Source organism: Tenrec ecaudatus, chromosome 1, assembly GCF_050624435.1.
Source record: "Tenrec ecaudatus isolate mTenEca1 chromosome 1, mTenEca1.hap1, whole genome shotgun sequence".
NCBI classification, from domain to species: Eukaryota; Metazoa; Chordata; class Mammalia; order Afrosoricida; family Tenrecidae; genus Tenrec; species Tenrec ecaudatus.
Window position 1 is genome coordinate 215295242 of NC_134530.1, and position 25119 is coordinate 215320360.

At 40.0% G+C, this 25119-nt stretch overlaps 1 protein-coding gene across 1 annotated transcript in view; it reads left to right on the forward strand.

The window, feature by feature from the left end:
* The window catches only part of NEK7 (NIMA related kinase 7), a 182121-nt gene that overhangs the window by 134471 nt on the left and 22531 nt on the right, over positions 1 to 25119 (forward strand). The window contains exons 6-8 of the mRNA XM_075528720.1: positions 3730 to 3838; positions 4695 to 4802; positions 21890 to 21984. Of these exons, the coding sequence (XP_075384835.1) occupies positions 3730 to 3838; positions 4695 to 4802; positions 21890 to 21984 (312 nt within the window). The remainder of the gene's footprint in view (positions 1 to 3729; positions 3839 to 4694; positions 4803 to 21889; positions 21985 to 25119) is intronic.

The following is a 25119-nucleotide window of genomic DNA, read 5'->3' on the forward strand; positions in this document are numbered from 1 at the left end:
TGTTGCTTTGAAGCCAGCCTGGATGGGTCTAATTCATTTGTCAGACCACTTATTTTCTTTAGGATTACTATGACATCATCCTGTGAGCTTACTGTTTTCATATATGATGGAAGTTATTATTTTCTGTTCTCTTGGTATTGGCGAGTTGAGGCTCTTCCTGGAACTTAAAAAGTTTTATTTTATTGTTGTTGAGAATATGCACAGCAAAACAGACATAAGCTCAGTAGGGTCTACATGCACCACTCAGTGACTGTGATTACGTTCTGTGAGTAATCTCTCCCTCCAGTCTGACTGGTCCCTCCTCTGTTAATTCACTCACCGACCCCGAAGGTTCCTGTCGAATATTTCTAGTTGGTGATGTCATTGTGATCCTATATAAATAGTTCTTAAAAGAGAATAATGCTCAACGCAGACCTTTTTTTCCTCCCAGTAAAACTGTTTGGTTTTAAGAACACTTCAAGGGCTATTTGTGGTTTAAAGATTGAAAGGTTATTTCAGGGCAGTAGTGCCAGGAGTCCCAAGATTTCTTGAGGAGGAATGCTGGAAAATTTGGAAATATGTGGTATGTGTTCTATTTGGTTTTATAGTGTTTAGATAGCATGAACCAAGCAACCTAGTTGAGTTCAACAGAATGGTAATATTTGGTCAGTGTCTGTCATATAATTAGATTTAGCTTAAATACATAAGTGAGAATATAATCAGATATTTATTTGTGTGTAAATTAACTAGCTTTTCACTATATCCAGGTTTTGAAACCTGAATATTATTCAGTGATTATTTGAATATTGTTGATGAAGGTAAAAATATACAATTAAAGTATTTGAAGACTAGCCTACTTTAAAAACAAAACAAAAACCAGTCTAGCCAATAGTAGCCCCAAATATTCAAGCATACCTGTACTTTCTGCCTTTTCATAAATTTTTCGATACTTTTCAGGTGTGCGCAGTTGTGGTTCTATTTCATGATACTATGGCAAAAAGCAGTGCCACACGGCTGTACTGTAGCTGTCTTAGTCACATAAATCCATATATTGATACCGACCTTTAAAATATTTAGTTGAAGTATTTAATGCTTTATTGAAATCTTACTAGGCAAAAAAAAAAAAAGAAATCTTACTAGGCAAGAAATACGCGTACACTAAACCTAATTTATTTTTTCATGCATTGATTTTAGCATTAGCTTAGTTTTGTTTTGTTTTTAATACAAGGGTAATATTTTCCAGGGAACATAAGATTTTTGAACAATATTGCCTTTTGGCTGGATCTTTGACTTTTTAAGTTTGTATTTGTTAGGATAGATTTCAAGAAAAGATTCTGTTTTTCTTAAAAAAAATACTTTGGCATTATGCTAGTTCCTGTTTTGTGGTATTAGTTAAAATCTTACCATTAAAAAGAATTCAATTGTTTAATTTCCTTTTTTGCTGTTCATTCTCTTTTAAAGCAATAGCCAACAGTGCCACCATCAGAGCAGACAGATTCTTCTCAGCATAATCTGTTTGGCTATTTTTTATGAATCTCTACTATTTTGAGTAGTGAATGAAAACTACATATGGATAGTAGCACTTAAAGTAGTGAGGGATTCTAATGACATTGACGCTGCCTTTTAATTTATTTTATGACTAAATGATATTCATACAGCTGTCCTTCAGAAACCTGTAACTAAATTGGATACTTATGTTTTCCTGCCATTCCATCTAGCTAGCAGTATGCTGATGTCAGTTTATTGTCATCATCTTCAATTTGTTGTTATAAGAGGTAGTTCTCAAAAGAATACCAAAAAATCCTCAAAATAATCAGGCCGTCTTGGTCTGATAGCATCTTTTCTACTGTGCAATTTGAGGACAATCTTTTCCTTTATGTTTCATTTATCAATAATGGATCTTAAACTATAAACTGCCAAGTTAATTATAACTAGGGTGATTTCAGAATTTATACTGAAGCACATAATTTTTCTTCCCCGGTCTGATACTTGCATGATGCGGTTTATTTATCTTTGAATGAAAAGACACCTGGTCCCCATCTTCATGTTGACATCAGACAGTCCTCTGATATGCTAATCCAGCATTGTGGCGAACACATGCAGGCTTTATCTGGACCCACTCCGAGTCTGAAAGAGAATTATGTGTAAAGCTTTGCCCTCTTCGAAAGAAAACTGATGTTGACACAGTCTTGAATTAAAAGGACTGGATATTGAAACATCATATTGGAGGATTTCAACATTTTAGTAGTGCAGTCTCCCGATTTGCTGCTTAATTACCTGGTCATCTAATTGTTATTTGTTCTTTGGTAGGGTCTATGGTCATGATGTAATAGCCAGTGAAATTACTAGTAAAGTTCATTTCCATAGTATGTTGTGTAGCTAAATGAACCCAAGGTTGTTATTAGCTTTTCCTTAAAGGTTTATCCTGTGGAATAGTGAGTGTTTTTGAGACAGTGGATAGAGCGTCTCGCAGAGTCTGAATAGGAGCAGATTTCCTTGTACTGTTTCTTTCCGTCTGCCCTCAACCTGTCCTAGGACTAATTATTGACAGTGGTGTTGTTTTAAATTGCCTGGTGTGGTTTCTGCAGGAAGCAAAATCAGATTACTTGGGCTTCTGAATTTCAGTGAGATAACCAAATAAGATGCATATAGTATACATGTTTACATTTGGCTAACTATATTTTCTATAAATATTTAAGATTATGGAAAATTTTATGAAACTTTGTTTAAATACAATATTTTTATTGCTTATTGATGATGATTATGAAATAGAAAACCAATAGCATTTTGTACTTGAAAAATGATTTTTGCATAATGAGTCTTAGGTACACATCTTAGGAAGTAAATGTGGACTCTGGTCCTGAATGAGTTTATTATTGGTGTAGTATTCCATCAAATGTAATGTGCAAAATAGAAAAAAAATATGTGTACCAATGGTTTTTCAATGGAGTGAATGCCCTCTTGTATGAGGATTTATTCCACCCTCCCTAGATTAATGAGTAACTGAGCTTTTTTTTTTTAAAATACTTTTATTGGGGGCTCTTACATCTCTTATCACAATCCATACATTCCTCCAGTGTGTCAAGCACATTTGCACATATGCCACCATCATCATTTTCAAAACATTCTCTTCCCACTTGAGTCCCCCATTTCTTCCCCCACCATCCCCTATCCACCATCCCTCACGAACCCTTGATGGGTTATTTTTTCAAGTAATTGAGCTTTCTGCATGGCTCCCCAGCAATATTTTTCATCCATGAAATATGACTTCACTCATTCAAAGTAAAGTACAACTTTGACTTTTAGGTGCCGTGGAAAATTCATGAAAACTCTTCTATGAATCCCTTGATTTACCCTTTTAATAAATTAAAGGATCTTTTAAATTGCACCAGTGCAGTTTGATATTTAAGAAGATTTTTATAATGTAATCTGTCCGGAGAAGAATTGTCTTTTAATGAACATAATTATAGTCAGGCTTCTAGAATATTTTATTCTGGTTTTTCTTAAAATGAAGTTTGACTTTTTCCCCTTTTGGATATGGAATTTAGATACATGTTAATTTTTCTAAATAGTTGAACTTTGCAAAGATGGAGAGTTACTTGGCAAAATTCTTAGTCACTCGGTGTGAAAGTCATGTGCCTCTTAGTTGATTGTAGGTTAACGAATATAGATAGTTTTCTGACAGCAGCTTTTTAGAATCAGTGTTAAGAAATGTTACTTACGATCATTCTCATTTTCATTTTCCAAAAGCATTTTAAGAAACAGAAGAGGTTGATTCCGGAGAGAACTGTTTGGAAATACTTTGTCCAGCTCTGCAGCGCCTTGGAGCACATGCACTCGCGACGCGTCATGCACAGAGGTGAGATGGCGCGGGGCTAGCTTCGACTGGCGTCCTACGTGATGCCCCGTACTAGACAATTGAAGATTGGGTGCGTAGTAGCTTTGCGTTAATATCGTGCGTCCACAGTTCACTGATTTCCAAGTTGTAATTTTACTGGACTATGAATTAACCTTTGAATGAAGCCCTACTTGATTTTAAGTAAGATCAAAAAGTGGTTGTTTTTTTTCTGCATAAGTTTTCTAAACCCTTTGCTGGTTATGTGTTGGCACAGAAAAATCCAGTGGAAGCAGAAAGCAGCTGAGTGTGTAAGAAGAGTGCTTTTTGTCCCCCACGCCCACGCAAGTGGACGATGTCTATGTGTACCACTTACCTCGTTAATCGTTAGCATTAGCTCTTACTGTGTTATTGATTATCAGAGGGCTAAGGAGTTAATCCACTGATTTGGGGGTGCAGAAAATTTCAATATACCTGTATTTAAACAATGAAGATTTCCGAAGTTATCTGAGTAATTATATGCATGATATTAGGTTATGATGGTATTTTATCTAAATATAACTATAAATGACTTCTTTGTAAAATATTTTATTTTAAGTCTACTTGAAAAGGTCTGTTTATTTTATGCTCTGAACTGCATAAAAGATGATCTAAGATGGAATGGACTCTTAAATGAAAATTGATATCACTCTTCTTGCGGCTCTGATGATTCTGTAATGTAGGACTGAGAACTCTGAAATAGTAGACTGATTCAAAATAAAGATTAGTTCAGGCTTCAAACTTACTTTCAGTTTTAAGGTACATTTTAAATTATACCGGGAAAATTCACAAGTGCTTTGGAATCCCGTGTGTTTCACCTGGTCTCTCCATCTGTTCCCAGATATAAAGCCCGCTAATGTGTTCATCACCGCCACTGGAGTGGTGAAACTTGGAGATCTCGGCCTCGGCCGGTTTTTCAGCTCCAAAACCACAGCTGCACATTCTTTAGGTAAGAGACTCAATAGCATTTCACTTTGTAGGTTTTTGTTTGTGTGTTTTTGTGGTTCAAAGGATGTAGGGATTATATGACCCCTACTCTTGTATTCTAAATACAACACAATTCCTGAACAGACTCTTGTACCTATTCCACGTGATAATGGGTTAACAGGCTGCAAGCAGGGCGGAGTTAAATAATAATAACGGTAATAATGATAAACAGACCTGGGCTTAATGAATGCCAAAGAGCATAGATTGTATTATACTTTTAATAGAAAATAAGATAATGTGAAGATAGGCAATTTCTTTGAAGAAGGCTTCATATGAATATTTTTAAACAATATAGTAGTTTATTATAACATATATAGTTGTGATTAATAAAGAGGAGAACAACCTAAAGGTGATCTCTGGCATGTGAGGAAATACTGTACCTACTTACAAAGTAGGAAAACAAGCGCCAGTCATTTATTCTTTTTTTTTTTTTTCAGTCATTTATTCTTTCTAGAGCAAATAATACACCTTCTACTTTCTATCTAAAACAGAAGAGAAGGTAGCTAGTATTAAACATATTATCAATAGAGAGAAAGTTTTTCAGTTTTGAACAATACAAATACCAGGAGAAAATCATTTTTCCAGTTGAATAACTCAAATTGTAGTGATACAGCTTCTCCTAAAATTTTCATATCATCTTTCTCCTTTAAATATAATAACTTGTATAAAATGGGTAGCAATTAGAACAATATAAGAATTACTGTAAAATTAAGTTGCCTTTAATTTAATGGTTCTCCATCTCTGATCATACTTGATGTCATAATTTCATTGAAAACAATTGAAATTCATATATGTATATTGCTCTTAAATATAAAAATTGTAAATGTTAAAAACACAACTTTTTAATGGCCTGGTGAGGAGGAGATGCGATTGACTACATATGGGGATGGGTGAATTTCTACTCTTTAACAAAGTAATGCATCTGAATTAGTTATTGAAGTTTTTTGTTTTTTAATTTTTCTGGCTTTGTTACAAAGATTCTGTGTGACACTGAAACCACACATTTAGCGTCTGGATCTAAAACCGTTCCTGGCATAGAATAGTCATTCAGCCAGTATTTGTTGGATAGCAAAAATATGGATTTACAAGATTTTTAATGGATTTCTAGACAGATAATGCTTTACAGGGTTCCAGTTTTTCCAAGTATTTTGAGAACACCAAATTTATCACTGATGGTAAAAGGCTTTTTTTTTTTTGGCTATTTGACTTCTGTCTAGGATTTGGTCTGGGAGTCCATAAGAATAGGTGATATATAAATTTATGTAACACTTTAAAGATTCATTTGGGAAGTTACAATTCTTATGATAAAAACAATAGGAGCATCCTATGAAGAAACCCATCGACTGTTGAAATTTACTAGTAAAAATAACATGTTTCCAATTTATGTTAATCAATTCATTAACAACATTTTATCATTAATATACTTAGAAATGCCAGAGTATGATCACACACACACAAAGAGCATTTGCCCATGCCTACACGGGTTAAATGCTACTTGACACACTGTTTCTTCGAGCCTTTAGGATCAAGCATATTTTTTGAAGCCTGGAACCTAATAGTTTTCAAAAATGAACTTTTTTTCTTGCCTCACATTGCCTCTTAACCTTCTCTTACTAAAAGTTTTAAACAGGGTTCATAACACAGACGCGCCTCCAATTTTAGGTGAAGTGTATCCCAAAACATGTGCTAAAGGAAGTAAAATTATATTTAACTAAGTTCATTAAAAATGTTTAATATTAGATTTTGTTAAAGTCAGTTTACTTAGGATATGTAGTTTAAATATTACCCGGCGATGCCTGTAATGTCTAAACACTGTAAGGCATACCTTAGTGCAGAAAGGATGTAGAAATGAAACTGTTTCTTTCATAGATGAATCAGTAGAAATGTAATTTCTTGAGTATATATATATATATATTATTCTATATTATTTTCAGGAGAAAAACTAAAAGAGAAAAAGAAAATATGTGACCCTTGTTTGTCTTTGTGAAGGGATGATTTTCATGATTTGAAATTAAATTTCTCTTAAGTCAATTTGAACTCTAGTCTACAAAGTCTGTTCCGGTCATTAAAAATCTTGGCATGTACTTAATTTTTGTTGACAAGTTGCCTCCATTTCTCATTGTTGATGAATAATTTCCTATCTGAGTTATTGTTGTATATTTTTATTTTTAAGAACAAAATTTAAAGACTGCATTTAAGAGTTGGTTTCAAATAGCAGCTCTTTTTCTTGGGGATAAATTCTACAAGACACAGTTTATCTCTGGAAGTGGCACTGTGGGCTAGGCATTAGACTACGGACTGCGAGGTCGAGAGTCCGAACCCACCAATTGTTCTTTGGGAGTAAGATGAGGCCAGCTGAGTCCATAAAGACTTACTGTCTTTAAAATCCTATGTGACGCCACTATGAATTGGAATTGACTTAGTTGATATGACAAATGACGAATAAAACAACCAGCCACTGCCATTGAGTCAATTCTGACTCACAGAGACCCGATAAAGCAGTGCTTCCTAAATTGGGAAACGCCAGCTAATTTGAGGTGGAGTGAGTGGGGTGTGGGGTGGGCGCGGGAGACAACGACACTGAAAGAGCAATCTGAAAAATGAAACTGACTGCCATTGAGTGGATTCAAGCTCATAGCAACCCCACAGGACAGCTAGAACTGCCTCTGAGCCTGGAACTCCTTACAGGAGTTGGAGGCTTCACCTTTCTCCCTCAGAGCAAAGTGGATGGTAGCTCGGACTGCTGACCGTGCACTTAGCAGCCCCTGGACCAGCTGCACCTAGTCAAGCTGCTACACCACCAGGACTCCTCTGCAAAAGCACACTCCTCCACTTTATCCTGGGTTCTTATCGGCTGTGGCTCAAATTGCACTGAGTGATTTTCTGTAAAGGGAGTCCTCGACCCCCATAAATTGGGAACCTATGCTATGGAAAAATATATTGTCTCATAATGTCTTTACTTCCTAGTTATTCTTTCATAATTCATAATAACTTCTGCTTCTAGTATTCTTTTCTAATCGATTCCATCTATTCCCACCAAAATTATCTTCAAAAACAGGTATTACCTGATTATGTTACTTTCTCCCCAAATCTTTGTTGGATTTTTGGTTGTACTCGGCCTTCAGGGCCCACTAGTGTTTGGAGTCCCTCCTGCTTTGCTGTCCCGCCCCCTGGGCCAGGGAGACCGTGGAAATGCTTTGAACCCACCTATGTTCAGTGAAGAAGGTGTTTTCTGAGCACTATGTGACTGCCATCGAGTCGATTCTGGCCCCCAAGGCTAAGAGTGCCTTCAGGAGCAGCCAACCCCGTTGTTCTCCTGACCACTGTAATACACTATGTAAATGGTCGGATGCAGGGGGGGGGGGCCTGGGGGGCAGCAGTGAAAATGCAAGATCGTGACAAAGAAATAGTTCTCTGTGAGCTGTTACCTAGTGTTTACACTCTAAATAGACCTGAGTTGATTTTGCCAAAAAATAGTTTGGGTATCAGTGTTGTACAGGTATTGTAGTCAGGACCGGGAAAGTAGCCCGAGCATGCATACCTTCGCCTTCATGGCACTAGCTTTCCGGTGGGAGGGAAGCAGGTAAGTAAAAAATAAGCACAGAAGTCAGATGATCTCTGTCAGTGATGAGCGAGAGGGTGACTGGGGCGGGGTTCAGAAGGGCGGCCTCTCTGAGGAGGTGACTTTGAACTGAGAGTCGAAGGATGCAAAAGAGTCCACTTTAAAGCATCCAGAGGGAAACTGTCTCAGGCTGACAGAAGGCAGCTTATACAAAGGGGCGGGTGTCTGATGCTGGAGCAGAGTGAGAGAAGAAGCAGGCCAGATATGGAACGAGTCCTTATTGATGCCAGTTGCCAGATTGTGAGGAAGAGCGAGACCTGAGAGGATTTGAAGACACCCCTCAAGGGTCCTTAGGCATCATCAGGCTAAGCATGCTCCTCTTGTCTGTGGGTTGCAGGGTCTCAGAGTGCTGCTAGTTCCTCCCCTTTTGTTTTCAGGGCCCCTCCTCGTACATGCGCCCCAGAACAGAGCGGGGGGTGTGCCCACCAGGGTCTTTCGGCCCAGAGAACCACTTCATCACTGCCTCCGAGCTAGGATCTAGAGAGCCCTTTGTGTTGTTTGCTTTCCTGTATATGTATGTTGTGCACATAAGCCTGCATTAAATCACATTTGGACTTGATGCGTTTTATTATTGATTTGGACATGGAATGTTGCAGAGATTAGTTTAATAATATTTCTTATTGTCAAATTTGTAAATGTAATAGTTGTGAGAAAACTTGTAGACATATCTAATCTTTACCATGCTTTTATGCAAGTAACACACTTGCTATTCAGCCTTTGCAATCCATTCGTTCATTTTGCATGTTCATTTCCTAGCTGTTATACACATTATATGCACACACACACACACATACAAGCATGAGGTGGACTTCATAAAGTTTGTGGAAGAATGGAAAGAAACACTTTGCACAAACTTTTCGAAGACCTCTGGTATAACCAGGAGCTTGGGTGGCACAGTGGGCTGCTCACTCAGCGTCTCTGAGGGAGAAAGATGCGCTGCCTGGCCCCACAAAGACAACGTTGAAACCCTCTCAACAGTGAGACTGCCCGACTCGGTTGCTGTGAGTTGGAATAGGCTTGATGGCGGTGCATCGGTGTGGTTTGTGGTGGTGGTTGTTTGAGCGTGTGGTTTTATATGTAATTAAAATTTGTAATGAAGAGACACATTTCCCTTGAATCAAGCTTTCCTTGTGACCTAAAGTCAGTGTCTGTCAAATGTTTGCACATTGGGACTCCGTGGGCATGCCCGCCTGGGAACCGAAGCAGCAGAGTCCTGTAACGGGCTCGCCGTCAGAACTGATGTGGACTTTGGTGCTGCCCGTCTGTTTCAGTAAACACAGTGCTGGTTGTCAGAACTCATCAGTGGGTCATAATCTGGCCTTGGAAAACACTGGCTTAGGTGTAGAAATCTTACAGGCTCTCCTTTCACTCAAGTCCGATTCCCATTGTGCTGCATACTGTCAGCCACTCCTGCTTTGCTCTCTGGTCAGTTCACATGGACAGACAGATCTTTTCGTTGCTTTCATTGTCACCCATGCTACTGGAGCTAATTACTAGATTATAAGTTAATGCTTTCCAGTCTACATAAGACTGGGCCCTCGAAGGGCATTATGGGTATAGATGAGCTAGGTCGTGGCTGGGTGCCGTTGAGTGCATTCCCGCTCCTAGCAACGCCGCAGACGGAGGCGCGCAGAGCTCCCCGTGGGTTCTGTGGGCACTCACCTTTATCGGAGCAGATCACCATTTTCTCCTGTGGAGCAGGTGGCTGACCTTTGGTCTAGCACGGAGGAAACTGAGGCTCAGAGAGGTTAGTGAGCTTACCTCAGACCATGAAGTGATGGCTTTCTAGTCTTTGCTTACTCTCCCACACTTTCTATTTTATTATTTTCACTTCTGGCATTTGCTGGGATGCTTTTACTGTTTATCTATTTTCAGTGTTTTATTAGTCTGGGCTCACCCTCTTTTGCCTTGCTTAGGAACCCACCCGTGGAAGCATAACGTGCTGTCTCCTGGGCTTGGCTGCGCTTGCTGCTCCAAGGTTCAGACAGACACAGCAACCAGGCACGTAGGCGATTGCAGCCTTTCTTCCTGGCCTCGCTGGCTTTCTGCAGCCTTGCTGGCACAGCTCTGAGTGGGCCTTCTAAACAGAACACAAAAATGCCTCTAAAATCTGTGAAAACGCATTCTCGTATTCCGTATCCCTAGCTTGGAATATACGAAGGGTCTTCAGAAAGGCTATGGATTGACAGATAATGGAACTGTTCCAAGAACTTTTGAAGCTCCGCTTCCTCGTCCTTTAGGTGCACTGATAATGTTTCACTCCTTCTGCAGGTTCCTTGAGCAAATGTGGGAATTCCAGCCCAAGGGAAACCTGCGAGGTGATCCGGGATCTCTATCTTTGATTACTTAAAAATATAGCAAATTATGCAGAACAGTTTTTATGCACTCCAAATAAGTAATACGATTCTTAGTCAAATCATAATAATCTACGTTTGTTTCTTCTGAAAGGACCCTGAGGAATCTACTTGCTACTCTTACTAAATGTAAACAACAACCATTAATAACAAATGTGTTAGGTGAGGTTGACTAGAGAAACAAACCCAGAAATATGCATGTATGTGTAAGGGAGAGGTTACAGCAAGGAGTATGTTTACTTGTATAGTATATCAAGATAGGATCCTAACCCAGTACAACTCAAGTCCCGAAGTCTAATACTAGTCTGTTAAGTCCCTCTTCAGACTCGCAGAGTCACATGCAATGATGCAAAGTGCAGGGAGATCACAGGCTGGTAGGTGCAGAGTTGTGTGAATCTAAAATTGGAGGACATCTCGGCTCTGGAAGCTCATCTGGGCAGCAAGCAGGAAGGTGGGGGGAGAGAGAGAGAGAGAGAGAGAGAGAGAGAGAGAGAGATTATGTAACTACCACACGTGTAGTATTTTTACAATTTAAAACAACTTTTGGGTTCATGAGTATTATACAAGGGAGCTTAAAAAGTTTGTAGGAAATTCCCTTGTCTTCTAATTTCATTTTCCCACAAGCTTTTGAAGCCCTCTTCATGTCCCACTAGACTCTGGTGATGGGATAGGTAGGACGAGGCACCAGAAAAAAACCTCACAAGAATAGTACTTAATCCTGAGCACCACACCATTCCAGTAACACATGGTGAACAATAATTGTATCTACAGACTGGAGAGAAGCCCCGAGACACGTTTTGCCCAATCTGTTCTCCACCTGTGCCACCTCATGCAGTAGTCTCTCACATGGCAATATGGCACTGAGAGATCGTCTTGAGTTTTACAGTTACACAGGTTCCTGCCCTGCTGCCAGCGGCTGCTCAAATTCAGATGCATGGTTTTCTAGGGTTTCCGAGACTATACATCTTAACGAGAGCAGACTACCTCAACTTTCTCCTATGGAGCAGCTGGTTGAGTGAAACACCAGCGCTGTAGCTGGAAGCTCAGCACCTAACGTAGTAGTAGTACCCTAGGCAATAGGATGTTATTTGCATAGGCTTCTATCCCTATTTTTTATTCTTTTTTTCTCCAGAAACCCCCAAGGTGGGAAATGTAAGTGGTATCTAGTACCTCATTGGTTATGAAAGATTTTCATGAGGATGGGCAGTAATGGTGAGTGGGGAGGGAGTTCTATATAGCTTTAGGAAATTTCCCATCTTTCTAGATTGGGAAATTCTTACTTAATTTTAAATCCAGAATGACCATGGGTGCATAGATTTTTGATCCCTTGTGACTTTTTTCTGGAATAGTAATTTTTTAGTTACCCTCACTGAACTTCCTTTATAGGAATTTTATTTCTGTCTTTAATGCAGTCATGTAATAAAAGTCTTATTTCTCAAGCTTCAAAAACTGTGCTGTCAGCCCCCTATAGCAGAAGCCATGTTCCATTCTGCACCTCTGATTCGGCAGCCCTTTAATGTGCCATCACCACATGCAGGGTCGCTCGATTCTGACTCACAGCGACATTGTCGGACAGAATTGAGCTGCCCCTTTGGGTTTTTAAGACATTAGCTCATTATGGAAACAGCCTCATCTTTCTCCAGTGGAGGGGCTGGTCATTTCAAACAGCTGACCTTGCAGTTAGCAGCTTACCAGTTAGCCTAGTGTCGCCCTGATGGCCTGTTATTTGTCATGCGATTCATCTTACGGATGGGACCCTGACGACTTTTGGTGTGTTGCCTGTTGAGCTGTTCGCCACAAGCCAGCAGTTTGAACCCCCAGCTGCTCCGAGGGAGAGAAATAGATTTCAGTCTCAGAAACCCGAAGGGGCAGTTCCACTCGTTGCTGGAGGCTCTCCTAGAGTTGAAATTGACAGGAAGACACTGCATTTGAGGATTATTTTGATAATATACTGAGTGCGGCTACTCCCCTGTTCATCCCCCAGGTACCCTCCCAAAACCATCTGGCCAGCTCATAGAGGACTGACAGTTTTGACCATGTGCCTTTATCTCTCCTGCCATATGTGGAGTCCTTTGTATTTAAGGGGGCCATTAAATTTAGTGCCCCATGCTCTCTTTAAAAGCACTCTGAATAGGCATACTAGGGCATGTATTGGGCTATACCTGCGAGGTCAGTGGTTCAACCCCACCAGACACTCCACATAAGAAAAATGAGAAAGATGAGTCAGCTTCTGTAAAGACTTACAGACAGAAACCACTTGGAGCAGTTTTGCTCTGTTCCTTAGGGTCGCTTGGAGTGGAATAGGACTCAGTGTGGTGGGCCCATATGCAGTCCGTGTGTCATATAAAGGGGCACATATGTGAAACACCAGGGAGCAAAGATCCTGGGACCAGACGCCTACTTTCTCTGTCATCCCAAACACTTGACTGGGAGTTGTCTTGTATCGTTCTCTATACTTTAATACATGGATTATTTTTAAAATTTAAAGCCGTTTAATTGGGAATTGGTTGAAGGTTTACAGAGCACATTGTTAGTTTTCCATTTGACGATTCATACATATTTTGCTTCATCGAATTAATCACAATCCTCACAGTGGATCATCATTTACCTGCTTCCTGCCTGTGTCCCTGTATCCATTCCTCCTCCTTGGGTCTCAAATGGCCGATTGTTGTAAAGTGTATGTGCTTTATTCGTGCTATTGCTCCCCTGGACGGGGAGCCTATGACTAGGCCAAAAACGGAGCCAGGCGCCTGCGTTCAGTGCCAGGCTTGAAAAGTGACTAAGGGCCAGAGTCTAGTGGGGTCTACCAGTCTCTCTGATTTGTCATTTGGTTCCACATGTTCCCCCGATCTACTCAGGGCCTTCTACGGTGGTCCCTTGCAGAGCAGCTGGGGGTCATAGCCAGGTGCATCTCGCTCTTCCTGAAGGGAGAGACCATTCGTACTTTTGAGTCCCACTCAGGAGCGTTTAAGACCCCGGTCACTGCTAAAATGGTCAGTTCTTTTTAAAGTGAAGATTTTTAAAGGAGTTTGTTGTTGCTGTGATTGTTAGGTGCCAGTGAGTTAGTTCCAATTCAGAGTGGCCCCTGTTGACAGTGAGCGAAACCCTGCCCGGTGCTGTACTTCACATTTGCTGTTAGATGTGAACCTGGTGTTGCAGGCCCCATGTTCTTCCATCGTGTTCAGAGTCTTTTGTCCTCCACACACTGTCTCCTGACAATGTGTCCAGAACACGAGGCAAAGTGCTTCTAAGGAGCATTCTGGTTGTACTTCCTCCAAGACAGCTGGGATTTTACATGACTAAAATTAGCACTCAATTTTTTTTGTGGCACAAATATTTTTTAATATAGATACGTTTTATATGTTTTTAATTGTATTGTGGTTTAATAATGCCTTGACTTAATATAAATTTTGTAAACAAACCCTATCATTAATATTCATTAAATTTCAATTTCACTTAAAAAGTCTTTGCAGTAGTTATTTAACTCTCAAGAGAGTCCTCTCTTTACTACCAACCATACTTCTGAGTCATGGCACTCCTTCTGGGACTGGGCTACAGCAAGGGGTTAAAAAGTCATTTTAACAAAATTTGTTTAGAAAAATGAACGTGTTAACAAAATCTACCCTTATGATGTACCCCAAAAGAGTAGGGAAGTAATTAGGGGAGGTATCTATGATTAGTAAAATTCTTTTGAAATCCACAGCCATTTACTTATGTCTAATCGGTTTGTCGCTCGTTGGCCAGTTGTTGTAGTGAAAGGAGGGGGCCAAGGAGGGGAGTTGGAGTCATACTCATGTTTCCATTTGGCATTTTCCTTGCTTTCCTTGCAGAGGAAAGATGAGGATTTTTTCTGTTTTGTACACACATGTGTGGATTTAGTTGTTGCAGTGCTTGTTGTACATCCTGAAAAGAAGAAGAAATGAAAGAAAATGCCCACACCAACACATGCACAAAAGCTAACGAGAACTCTCTGGTATTGATCCTGTGCTAGAATATTTCAAGCCCTTTGGGGGAAAGTTAAGCTGTTGCTTCTTTCCTTCAAGGATTGTTTGAACTCTTTCTTCACTCTCACAATGAGACACGTGGGTCGCTGATTTTGTAATAGTGCCAGCAGAGTCATTGCATGGCCACCGTTCAAACGCGATGCCAACATTTTCACACGGAGTCTCTTGAGCATACAATTCGTGGTCCCCACACTATTTCCAAGTGTGATAAATCCTCTGATTTCTACTTGGAAAATCCATGTTCTTGAACCCGGCATTAAAACAGTTTCATTTTCAGTGCCAGGTGCCACCTGTGGCCACAGACTTGTTTTTCCCACACCTCTCCCCGGCACCTCTCGATGGCTCTTTGGGTGTTTCCTAGCCCTTCAGAGTTCAAGTTGGTGTGGAGCCGCAAGCACAGCATATGTTCAGTCAGTATTATAGGATGCTGTCCCTGATTTATTTTTAACTTTCAGCGCTGCCTCGACTTAAGTAATTCCTGTGGGAAGAAGCTATTACCGGATTGTAATCCGTGCCCGTTGTAACCTCTCTGCCATCCCAACACGTTCTGCTGAAACTGTCACACTGGCATCATTTCTCCGTGTCACCCGTTGAACCTGGACCCTTTTATCTAGCATCTCTTACGTTCACTCTATGACTTTCAGACCTTTTCTCTGCTGCTTAATTTGGCAAATCTGAGTAATATCTTTTTAAAAAATCATTTTATTAGGGGTTCATACAACTCTTATCACAAGCCATACATACATCAATTGTGTAAAGCACATTTGTTCATTCATGGCCCTCATCATTCTCAAAACATTTGCTCTCCGCTTAAGCCCATGGCATCAGCTCCTCATTTTTATCCTCCCTCTCCATTCCCCCTCCCTCATGAGCCCTTGATAATTTATAAATTATTATTTTGTCATACCTTTCCCTGTCTGATGTCTCCCTTCATCCACTTTTCTGTTGTCCGTCCCCCAGGGAGGAGGTCACATGTAGATCCTTGTAATCGGTCCCCCATTTCCAACCCACCCTCCCTCTACCCTCCGAGTATTGCCACTCCCACCACCGATCCTGAAGGGATCATCCACCCTGGATTCCCTGTGTTTCTGGTTCCTATCTGTACCAGTGTACATCCTCTGGTCTAGCCAGACTTGCAAGGTAGAATTTGGATCAGGATAGTGGGGGGTGGGAGGGGTGGGGAGAAGGAAGCATTTAGAAATTAGAAGAAAGTTACGTTTTGCAGCGTTGCTACATCGCACCCTGTCTGTCTCATTTCCTCCCAAAACCCCTCTGCAAGGGGATCTCCAGTGGCCTACAAATGGGCTTTGGGTCTCCACTCCGCCTCCCCCACCCCCTCATTCACTATGGTAAGAGTTTTTGTTCTGATGATGCCTGATACCTGATCCCTTCAAGACCTTGTGATCACACAGGCTGGTGTGCTTCTTCCATGTAGGCTTTGTTGCTTCTGAGCTAGATGGCCGCTTGTTTACCTTCAAGTCTTTAAGACCCCAGACACTATATCTTTTGATAGTCGCGCACCATCAGCTTTCTTCACCACATATGCTTATTTGCCCGCTTTGTCTTCAGCGGTTTTGTTGGGAAGGTGAGCATTATACAATGCCAATTTAATAGAAGAAAGTATTCTTGCATTGAGGGAGTACTTGAGTGGAGGCCCAATGTCCTTCTGCCACCTTAATACTAAACCTATAAATATATGCACATAAATCTATTTCCCCATCCTCATATATAAATATACTTGCATATATACATGTCTTTATCTAGACCTCTATAAATGCCCTTTGCCTCCCAGCTCTTTCCTCTATTTCCCTTGACTTTCCTCCTGTCCTACTATCATGCTCAGTCCCCACCTGGGTTTCAGCAATACCTCTCACTACATTACCCTTGATCATGCCCTACCGGGCCTCCCACACCCTCCTCACCACCAATTTGGATCACTTGTTGTTCCCTTGTCCCTGGGTTTGTTAACACCACTTCCTTTCCCCCCACCTCCCCCTCTCCCATGTCCCCATGGAACTGTAGGTCCCATTGTTTTCTCCTCCAAATTGTTCATCCAGCCTATCTTATTTAGACCGACCTGCAGAGATAATAACATGCGCAAAAACCAAGCAACAATATACAACAAAACAACAACAAACCAATGACCAAAAAAAAAAAAAAAAACCACACAAGAAAGAAAAGCTTGTAGTTAGTTCAAGGATCATTTGTTGACCTTTAGGAGTGTTTTCTAGTCCAGTCTGTTGGGGCACCATGCTCTGGCCCTAAAGTTCACCTTCAGCATTCCCTGGGGACCTCGCCGCTCGATTCCCTTGCTGTTCTGGTCCACCCCCTCAGTGTTTTGCCTCGGTGTGGCGGGACTGAGTAATACCTTCTACAGTCATATTTCACAGGCCACTTTTCATGAAGTGACTGTTTAAAAGCCAAGCATCGCTATTACCTGGATGTGGCTCTCAAGTCCATTTTACTAAAGACACATTCTTTGACTCAGTATATTTCCTCTCTAAAACGGAGCAGCTGTAAGAAGATCTCAGGAGACATACCCTATGATCTTCTCTGCTTCCTGAGATCCCTGAGGGTCCTGTGGACTCTTATTTCCCCAGAGAGACCTGGTGCAGTGCCTGGCATTTGAGAACCCCCTGCCCTTCAGTGGATTCACAGGCAGAGTGACCCTACAGGAGAGAGAATTGGCTTATGGGGTCTTTTAGGTTGCAATCCCCATGGAAGCGACTCTCTGTCTCGTCTTCCTCAGATGGAGTGGTGCTGACCTTTTGCTCAGCAGCTGAGCATTCAACCACGATGGCACCAGGGCTCTTATGCCCACCAGTAGGGCCTTGCTAAGCATTTCTTACAAGTTTAGCAAGAATGCATGATACACATTCAAACGCAATGCCATGATTACCACTACAATCGCCTGTCCCCGCAATGGCATTATTAAAACTCTTGAAAATTACTATTCACACTTAAAATATAGCAAGTTTTATCCTACATATGTCTTTTGAAGAAGTATGGATGGACCGCTGAGCCATTCTGTATTAAGTTCAGATAAGGCTCTTCCAATGAAGTAAAATATGGGTTCTCTTCCTAAGTGAGTCAGCATCATTTCTGCACTGAATTATGAATATGAAGGAAGAATGGTAATCCGCTCTTAGTCCCTGAAGTTGTCGGGGTTGTTTTAATCACACTGAGGTATAAATAACTCGACTCCTTTCAATTTTCCCAGCAAGGAATATTCTAAATTAGTGTGTTTCTGCAGTTTTTGCCAATTTTCAGATGAAGACAGCATTGCTGAGTGGATTGTGCTTGTCTGCACTGACTTAAAATAATCATTCAACGTTGCTAGGTAATTGTGTAAAAAGGGAGTATATGATTTCTCCCCGGTTTCATTTTCCATGTGGATTTCTATGGACTCTGTAATGAGTGTCACTAGATTTTAGAGCAGAAGGGATCTCAGAGGGCATTCTCATCCTTGTTGCCAGTTCACATGCAAAAGTGAAAGGCCGTGGCGGGCCCAGCTCGAGGATGGCAAAGCTGAGGAGTGTGACAGACGTCTGGACACTTGAGTGGCTTTGTGCTGGTTCCCTGATCTAAACCCAAGCAATAGCAGTGAAAAAGTAACCGTGCAAAAGATGCTTTGGTGGTTTCATCATTTGTCAGTAATGTCTACACAGGGACTATAGTATTCAATATTTAACTCAACTGTTCAAAACAATCCTGTATATAGCCTGTTTTGGTGAGTTGCAAGCTCTCCATTAGCCAGACAGTTCATAGTCACATGTTGCAGGATTTATTGGCTCTCTTAGAACATCTTACAGCACTTAGAAAAATGTGTCTTTGTTTTACTGGGGATACATCTTAGAATGCCTTCATTGCATGGAGCACCTGCCCTGTAAAACTTGGCTCGGATAGCGAGAATAAGGCAAGTAGTGTAATGAACAGTGTGGGGCTTTTTTTGGTTGTTAGCATTTGACCGGCTCCTCTAGTATACTTAATGATCAACTTAATAATGTCAGTCTAGGTGAAGCCAGACAGCATTTTCAGTCATTTAGAGTTTTCCTCCACTGGGCACGTTTTCTTGCACTTCATAATATTATCAGTTTCCCATTCTTCATCTCTTCCTCGTGTCTGTCACCTAAACCAAAACCAAATTCACTGCGATCTAATCGATTCAGGCTCACAGTGCTACCCCGAGGACAAAGCATGGTCCCTGAGGGCTGTCAATCTTAACTGGAGCCCAAAGCCTCACCTGGTGGTTTGGAACCCCACTCTTGGTGTCAGCACCCCAACCAATGTGTACCCAGTACCTGCGCCACCAGTAATCAAGGTGGGAGGTTTCAAAGGACACAAGTGCCTGTCTATGGCGAGCCACCTTCCCACTTTTACTGACAATCCTAAACTCTTGAGAAGGAGTGAAATTCTACAACTCGTGTTCTTCACACTTCTCAATACATAGTAATTTGCATGATCAATTTATGTCTAATTCTATCACTCCACAACTGGCCCTTTTCTTGTACAGCTATTAAGAAGTCACAACATTGTTGCAGCAGCAAGAATACTAGATACAGCTAAGGGTGTGTGTGTGTGTGTGTGTGTGTGTGTGTTTCAGGTTTTTAAGTACTGTATATCCATTACTTCTGATACATTGAAAACACATAACTCCATTGGCAGTTAGCATTTCAGTTGTTTGGAGGGCTTAAATGTCTCCTAGGTAGAGAGAAGGATGATTCGTTGATGTCACAGGGCTGAACCCAGCAGGACAGTGTCAGTCAGTGGGCATGCCCTTGTCCAGAGTGAGGTGTACTTTACAGAACCTGTGCGGGGGAGGCATTTAAACCTTCCATTTACTCCCATGCTAAGCAGTTAATTATGATGAATTTATACAATTGCTAATTGCAAAATATGTAGTTACCCACATAGGTCGATCAAAGAGTTGACTGTTTAGGTCAGTGTTTTGACACAGATCTGTGCTAGATACACGTAGTTTAATTATGAACATAAAATATACATATTAAGTGCAAAACAGTTGGCTGTCTATGAATATGAACTACTGCCTAAGTTTAAGGTAGAAGAGATAACCTAATTTTTGTAATGACCCCCACTAGCTTAGGTAAACAGGCTTTTTTGTACATTCTTTTTCTTCTTTTCGTTCCTTTTCAGTTTAGTGCAATTCTTACTCATCCTTTCCCGCCGCTCCTCCACTGTGGGTCGTCCTCGGTGCGTTGAGTGTGTGTTGCACTTAAGGTGTTACGCTGGGGCTAATGTCTGTAAAGCGCTAGCATTTGTTCTCCCTTTGCGCCGTCATCAGTCTTTCACATTCATAGCAAGCCTCTTATGTATCAGCACAGCTACTGGTTAAAATTACCTCTGCTTTTGGTAAACTCTGAACCTTCAAACCTCAGTGTTTTCAGCTGCCCCCTGTGGATTCCCCACTGCCAGTCACTTGCTTTATGTCCTGAAACCAGGGCGCCTGCTCAGAGCTCCGCTGACTATTCCAGCCTTGCCTGCCAGCCCGCCTTAAGTGGAACGCCTGCGCCCATGCTGGCGATCTTCAGCGTCATGTCTGCAAACTGCAAATGAAAGTGGTTAGAACCCCCAAAGGGGAGAGCTTCTTTATGTGTTTACCTTTCCCAGCCCCAACACACATACTTCAAGCCTGACGGTTTCTAAAAGTTTCTTTGCTTTGCTGGGAAGTGGGTCAACTGACCTGTCTTGCTTCAAAGTAAAGGCTACTGTTAAAGCGCTTATTTCGTGAAGTTTTTCTTACTTTTGTATCTGTATCTATGGATTAACGTTATTGTATCCTTGTGTTTGCACATTCATTTCCTCCCTCTCTCCTCTGTCGCTCTCTCGTTTTCTTATTTCACGGTCATAAATACCGCCCTCATCCGTTCTGCCTAGGCTTAGCCATTATTGGTGAAAGAGGATTCTGGTATCGATTGTATTACGTTGCAAAACTTCATAGTTTTGGAAAACTGACCCCTGCCTTTCAGGAACGTGGTTTCACTGTCGCATGTAACTTCACAGTGCCCCTAACTAAAGATCCCTTCCCGAGATGTCAATTACAATCTCATTAAGAGTTACTGTAAATTTACCTGGGGAGTCCTTGAGCAATAAAGGACAAGGAAAACTACCCCTTCTCTCTCAGCAGCTGTTTATATTTTGGAAACTCTTGCCTCAAGCAACTGGAGTTCCTAAATGTTGTTCTTAAACTTTGATTTCCTATTTTGGCAATAAGCCTCGGGCAAATGATGGTGAAATAATAGCCATCTAAGTTTGAAAATTTTAAGATATTCACTCTGAAAGTCACTTAAATGTTTTTACCCTTCCAAATATAACATGTATGCCTTTGTACATCTTCAAATGCTTCAAATAGACTTTTCTAAAGACAATTTTTAAAAGGGAAAAACAATCACATTTAAAATCTAAAACAGAATTAAAAATTAATTAGAATAGCTTGTCTCTGAAAAGGTCTCCCAAGTGGCAGTAATTCAGATGTTTTCCAGAGGTGTCCATGGCTTTCCACAAATGGTATGATCTAGTTTTGAAGCAAAAAGTGTGTTATGTTCTTTTGAAAGTGGGGGAACCTAAGGCACACGTGGATTTCATTTGTCATAATAAGGGCTGGAATATGTTCTAACGCATCTTCCTGGACAAGTTAGCATAATTATATCTGCCCAACTAAGTTGTTATATATTCATATGTATCTTAACACATTGCATTGTTTAATTATTTGGGATATGTAAGTTATGTTAAAAATAATGCAGTACACATCACTTGAATAGGCCTTCTTGTTCAAATGTCTTTATTTTTCCAGCTTTGCTTTCTAGGTTGATCATAAGGAAATAAAGCATAATCTACCATACTCACTTTAAGATTGTATAGATGCTAAGGTGCCATTTCAATCCATCAGGATGGTGGAGTATTGAATAAACCAAAAAGTTTTAAATATCTCAGACACAATTTTATCCTACTGAATTATTTTGGTATCTTTTTTTAAGTAAAAAATTTTGTGTTTAATTACCGCAGTGCATCTTCATTTTTATACATCTGTTGTTTTATTTTTTTTCCCCAGTGGGCACACCTTATTACATGTCTCCAGAGAGAATACATGAAAATGGATACAACTTCAAATCTGACATCTGGTCTCTTGGCTGTCTATTGTATGAGGTAGGTATTGTTGATAAATTCCATATATTGATGTGGTTTTATTTACTGCCATATATTTCCACTATCATTATAATATATACATTTTCCTTCCCCCTGGGAAATATTCAAGAATTAGTCTTTTTATTATGAAAAATCAATTTATTAGGTTAATAGGTACTCTAAGGGATTTTAGTCACTTACACATTTCAATACATTTATTTCCTCTATTATATTTTAAAATTGTATGCTTCTGAGGAAAATTTTTCTTTAAAATGTTAACTTTTGTTACAATAGATACCTTTCAGCAGATTTCATTTATAAAATTTGCATTTGGATATCCATAAAACATGCTTGTCTATGTATTGAGCTTGAGATTAAAATTAATGTATGGATTTAGAACTAAGAAAGCACAATAAATATCTTTGTTAATACTTCATTTCATTTTTCTATAGGTTTAATTGAGCCTTGAAGATAGTGTCTAAACAGACAACTCTTCTAGATTATTGCTTTGTTTAGGTTTCGGAGCAGTTTGTAGTGGTAAAGCTCAGTGACCACACTGCTGCTGTGTCGGTGGCAGTTTATCAACGTAAGATGGACGCATGTGGGTATTCTCTAGCAGATTCTGCAGGGCGACCATTTAGATTAATAGAGGAAAGCATGCTACAAACACATTTTTCATCCATGTGATTGGGCAGTGCTATTAAAGAGTATCTTGATTCCGTGACTTATTGAAATTTATCTTTTAATTGAATAGTAGCTTGCCTAGAAACATAAACATTGAATCAAAGCTGTTATTTAAAAATCTAAATATGTCATTTAATGATGTAAAATGTGATGGAAGATAGTATATAGAATCATTTTGTGTTTTAAGACATACAAAGGAAATTTGAAGTCAGTAGATGGGAAACTGGTGTAGTAGTCAAACTATTCTCTAAATTTTGAGTTCTTTGTACTTCTGACTTACATGAAAATTATAATGAAGCCACATTTTAATTAGCTCTTCATTAGTTGGAAGAAGAGCATCAGAAGTGTGTTTTATAAGTGTGTCCTAATCTTATTTAATGATTTTACTAATTGCAGATTCAGATTCTTGTAATCGAAGGTACCCGAGATGTTTATTTTTAACCCCCAGCTGCTAAAGTTAGTCATTATTTTGAAGAGAATTTTTATTGTTGTTAAATAAATTCAGATTTTAATTATGAAAAATTATGAATTTTGTTATAAAAATAGATATTTCTATAGGCACAGTGGATTATAATAGATTGCACTATTTTTACAGCTTGGTATAGTGTAGAAAAGAACCAACTTGATTACTTTAACCTGTTATGTTTAAGTTACTTTGTATATTTTTAAATGTTTTATGCTTTTTAAGGTAGCCTTAGATAGCCTTCTGCGTATAGTCTAACATAAAAGCAACAGCCTTTCTTCTTTAAATATGGAAAAATAAATGGTAAATTGGTCTTTACTAATGAGATTAAATTCAATAATGATAACCAAAAAGTCCTATTGAAGTACTTCCCATTGAGAAAATTTTCATAAATTCCTTTAGGGACAGAAGACTCCCATGCCAAAACTGAAATAATTCTTCACATTTTTGAGTTTACCTTTGAGAGGTAAAGGCCCCTTTTATATATACTTAAAATAATTAACAACATAAAAATAATTTCCTTCGATATGCCTAGACTCAGGCATATATATTGTGGATGGTTCTGAAGTGAAGTATTTACCTGTTATTACTAGTTTTCATCTCAATGTATTTCTAGATTTCTCCATGCAAACCTTTTGGAATAACGAGGATTTTCCTAACGATTTAATTCACCTTTATGTTGTATGTCGTTTCAGCTATCCTTTAGCATAAGATTAATAGAAATTCCCAGTAGTTACATTTTTAAAAATTCACCCATAGCATCCTATAGACATTCTGTACTATATCCCATTAAGAATTTACCATTATCAATGGAGGCTTAGGAAGCCTTTTTTTGAAATTGTATTTTAAACTCAGAAAATTAGACTTTCAAATATTCTTGAAACCTTAAAAAAAACTAGCAGTACTGTTTTAATTGATATGCAACAAAGTAGACTTTACTAATTAAAATCAAGATGCTGTGCTTTTGCTACACGGACCTTTACATGGAAAAGTAGGTTTTACACATTTCCTTTATTGTTCAGCGCAGCATTCGCATCCTTACAGGGTTGTAGGTTGGTGGCTTACAGTTCAAAAAAAGAGAGAGCTGCCACCAGCCCCGAAGACAGACAGTGGGCTTTCGTCCCTCCGACACCCCCAGAATACTAATCAGGAAAGTCGGACCCTGGAGGTCAGGGAGCAAGTCAATCATTCTCGCGATCGTCTCAGTGTGGAGGATCAAATTAGCCTGAAAAATTCAGCTGCTGGGAGGAGAGGGCGAGCAGCTGTCAGGGGCAGCATCGAGATGCACTAATGAACCAGATGAATAGTGCAAAAGCTTGAAAATAAAAACAGGACAGTTGACATTTTTCATCTGTCAAAACAGGAGATGCATGAAAATATACTATTCCTGTTTAACTCCTTAGGGGACATTCAGATTTTTGTTCTTTTAACACTGCTGTATTGAGACAAAAGTACTGTAATGAACTCCTGGCGTAGGATAACGAATAAGATGTACATTTACATAGGGGTTTCGCACACGGCAGAGAGCCTCGACTTTTGCTGCATGGTCTGTTTGGGGGAGAGGCATTTTAATATTCTGTGTTATCAGAAACTGCCTCTGTATTAACAAGAACCATGATTTCTGCTGTAGTTCTTTTGGACATGTCCTTTCAGGTGGAGTGATTTATATGTTTAGGGACATTCAAATTTGTTTCTCACTGTCCCCCACCCCCCACCTTCATGTGAGACGACCAGGTTCCTAAGACTGTTTCACATAGGCTGTGGAGGTTTTCTGTGAAACAGCGGCTAGCTATGGATCTGTGGAGCCTCTTCCGGGGTGTGATTCCTGAGCCCAGCGCCCGCCCCGAGGCCGTGAAGGAGTTAAACCTGTTCGGGAGCCGGGAGACAGATGAGAGCCATTTTCAGCTTGTCCTGTCCCCCTGAAGCTCACTGAGTAGCACAGCATGGACTAGCGTGTTTCACACACACTCCGCCTGTCTGGGGAATATACACATTGTCCTTCCAAAATC